Source organism: Propithecus coquereli, unplaced genomic scaffold (assembly GCF_000956105.1).
Source record: "Propithecus coquereli isolate 6110/MARCELLA unplaced genomic scaffold, Pcoq_1.0 Scaffold142, whole genome shotgun sequence".
In the NCBI taxonomy this organism is placed as follows: Eukaryota; Metazoa; Chordata; class Mammalia; order Primates; family Indriidae; genus Propithecus; species Propithecus coquereli.
The window spans coordinates 8,002,636-8,005,583 of NW_012138525.1; the positions used below are offsets into that span (position 1 = coordinate 8,002,636).

The following is a 2,948-nucleotide window of genomic DNA, read 5'->3' on the forward strand; positions in this document are numbered from 1 at the left end:
GCGCGGCCGGGAGGTGCGGGGCTCCACGCGGGCGGGACGCGGGGCGCTGCTCGCAGGAGCGGCCAGGTGGGCGCCGGGCGGGCTGCGGCCGCCGTCGCGCCCCATCTCGGGTCCCCGGCCTGGCTCTGCGCGCTTCCTTCCTTGGGACTCGGACTCTCCGCCCGAGGTCGCTCCCCCGCCTCGGGCTCGGCCTCCCGGAGCTCGCCGGGTCTCCCCCGCCCCGGGTTCCCTGCACCTCACGCCTGGCCTGCGGCTCCCCGCCCGGCGGCCGCGGTCTCCGCCGCGCCCTCGTCGCCGTCTCCGCCCGACGTCTCGGTCCGGGTGGCGCGGGCTGCGCCTCCGTTGCCGTCGCTGGCGGGGGCTTTGTCTGTCCCGGCCCGGGGACCCCGGCCGCTCCCCGTCCCGGGCGTCGTCGCTTTCCGCCTCTCTCGGCTCCGGCCCCTGCCCGGGTCCGACTCTGCGGGGCCACGAGCTCGGCTCCGGCTCCGGCCGTTTTCGTGCGTCTCCCGGCCCCGACCCTCTTGCTGGGCACCTCCGCCTCGCCAGGTTTTCCCTCCGTGTCCCTGTCGCTCCCTCTGCCTCGGTCTCTCCCGGGTTTCTCTCATCTCTTGGTGTCTCGGGTTGTCCCTTGTCTGTCACTGTGTCTCCTGACTCTGTGCCTGCCTCTCTCAGGTTTTCTCGGGGCCTCTGTCTCTCGGTATCTCTGATCTGCCCTCTCTCCCTCTCTCATTCTCTTTCTCTCTCATCTCTATCCCCATCTCTGTCTCTCTCATCTCCCCCAGGTTTTCTCTGACTCGGCATCAGGGTGTCTCTGGCACTCTCGGGTTTGCGTTGTCGCCGTCGCCCCAGGGTTCTCTCTCCGCTGAGCAGCGTCGGTGGTCGTCTCCCGCTCTCGTTTCTGCCCATCTCTCTGTCTCTCCCAGTCTCTGTGTCTGTCTCCCTCGTCTCTGTCGGGCTGCCAAAACACTCGGGCCGGGCGCCCCACTCCTCCCGGCTTCACTGGCATCTCCCCGCGGCGGCTGAGCCCATCTCGTTTTCTCAGAATCGGGGTTTTGTTCTCAGACAAACGAATCCGAATCGAAGCGCATCGAATCCGAGGGTCCCAGATCGGGCACGGCGGGGGAAGCGCGGGCCGGGCCGGGGCGGGCGGGCGCGGGGCTGCCCGGCCGCTCCGCTGGGTGCCTGCGACGGGCCGCCTTGACCCGGCAGGGCGCTGCGAGGGGGCAACGCGACGGGCCGGTGACAGGGGCTGGGGGGAGGTGGCCGCGGGGGGCGGCCCTGCGGGACCAGGGCCTCGGTGCTGCCAGCAGTCGTCTGCCGGCGGTGACCCGCTCCTCCCTCCGCAGGCGGACGCCGCGGGCATGGACTATTCCTACGACGAGGACCTGGACGAGCTGTGCCCCGTGTGCGGGGACAAGGTGTCCGGCTACCACTACGGGCTGCTCACGTGCGAGAGCTGCAAGGTGAGCGGGGAGCCGGCGAGCGGGCGGAGCCGCAGGGGTGCGGTGGGCGGGCGCGCAGGAGCGCCCCGCGGGGAGCCGGGCGAGGGTCGGGCCCTCCCGCGCTGAGCCCCCTCTCCTGCAGGGCTTCTTCAAGCGCACGGTGCAGAACAACAAGCACTACACGTGCACCGAGAGCCAGAGCTGCAAGATCGACAAGACGCAGCGCAAGCGCTGTCCCTTCTGCCGCTTCCAGAAGTGCCTGACGGTGGGGATGCGCCTGGAAGGTGCGCACCCTCCGGCCTCGGACCCATGACCTCTGACGGCCTGAGGGGCTAGGGGGTGGGCTGAGAGAGGGCCTGAGGGAAAGGCACCATCGGCCTTATGGAAGTTTCTGAGGCTGGGCCAATTGGCCCCTCACGTGACATTACAGCCTGATCTCTGCGATCTCTGCGGGGGGAACCGGGAACTGGGGCTGGGTGGGCCTTGGGCCTGGGGGAGGGGATGCCTGCAGGACCAGCCTGGGTTGAGTTTAGTAGTATCTGAAAGGCCACACTAGGGAGATGACCCCTTCCCTATCCCCTAATGGGGGCACCAGCACAGGGCAGAGCCCCAGCAGAGCTTGTCGTCCCGCGAAGTTCCCCACCACCCCACTGTTACCCAGCACCAGCCAGAGCCAAGGCCAAGCCCCGGTGCCACCACTTACAGGCTGGGTGACATTGGGCAAATTCCTTAACCTCTCTGAGCTGTAGATTCCCCATCTGAAAATGGGGCTTAACAGTAGTGCCTTCCTTCGTAAGTTAGGGTGAGGATTGAGAGAGTGCATGGAAAGCCAAAGGAGCCCGGTCCGCGTACATGCTGCACAGGTTGGCGATGATCATGATCGTACTTTCTGTTATTACCTGTTCATCACCACTTCCAGCCCTCGCTCACCCAACTGCCCATCTGTTTGTCAACCCATCCATCCATCCATCCATCCATCCAAAGGGTTCACTTGCTTCATTCACTCGGCGGGTGAGATCCCTTCCCATTGCTTAGCCAGGCCCTGAGGGGGCTGGGGAGTGAGGAACAATTGCCCCCAGAGGACACAGTCCCATCTTTGCCTCCCCACCTGCAGCTCTCAGCCCAGGAAGGAGAGGAGTTTCAGCAGCAAAGACTCATGCTCTTTGCCGTTGGAGAGGCATAGGCTTCCATCTTGCAGCCCAGCCAGGCTGGGTACAGAGCAGGCAGCTGTTGGATAAAGTTTTTGAACAATGTAGAAAGCCCTGAGTGGCTCTGAGAGCGGCAGACCACATGTCCTGCCACCTAGAGGAGGGACTCCTGGATGGGAGGGGCTATTCTGTCCTGTCTCCAGTGCCCACGTCCCTATCTCCAGGTCCTGAGGGGCCAGAAGAGCTGGTGGTTGGGAGCAGCAGAAACCTGGTGCAGCCTGAGGGAGCAGAGTAGAGCTGCCCCCCTCGTTGGCAGGAAGATCAGCCAGGTGGCCCCCAGGCCACCATCCTTGCTGAG

General features: G+C 65.9%; 1 protein-coding gene across 1 annotated transcript in view; it reads left to right on the plus strand.

The window, feature by feature from the left end:
- NR5A1 (nuclear receptor subfamily 5, group A, member 1) overlaps positions 1-2,948 on the plus strand; it is a 24,252-nt gene that overhangs the window by 2,716 nt on the left and 18,588 nt on the right. Inside the window, exons 2-3 of the mRNA XM_012639684.1 lie at positions 1,347-1,463; positions 1,585-1,726. Coding sequence (XP_012495138.1) covers positions 1,362-1,463; positions 1,585-1,726 — 244 coding nt within the window. The 5' untranslated portion in view covers positions 1,347-1,361. The remainder of the gene's footprint in view (positions 1-1,346; positions 1,464-1,584; positions 1,727-2,948) is intronic.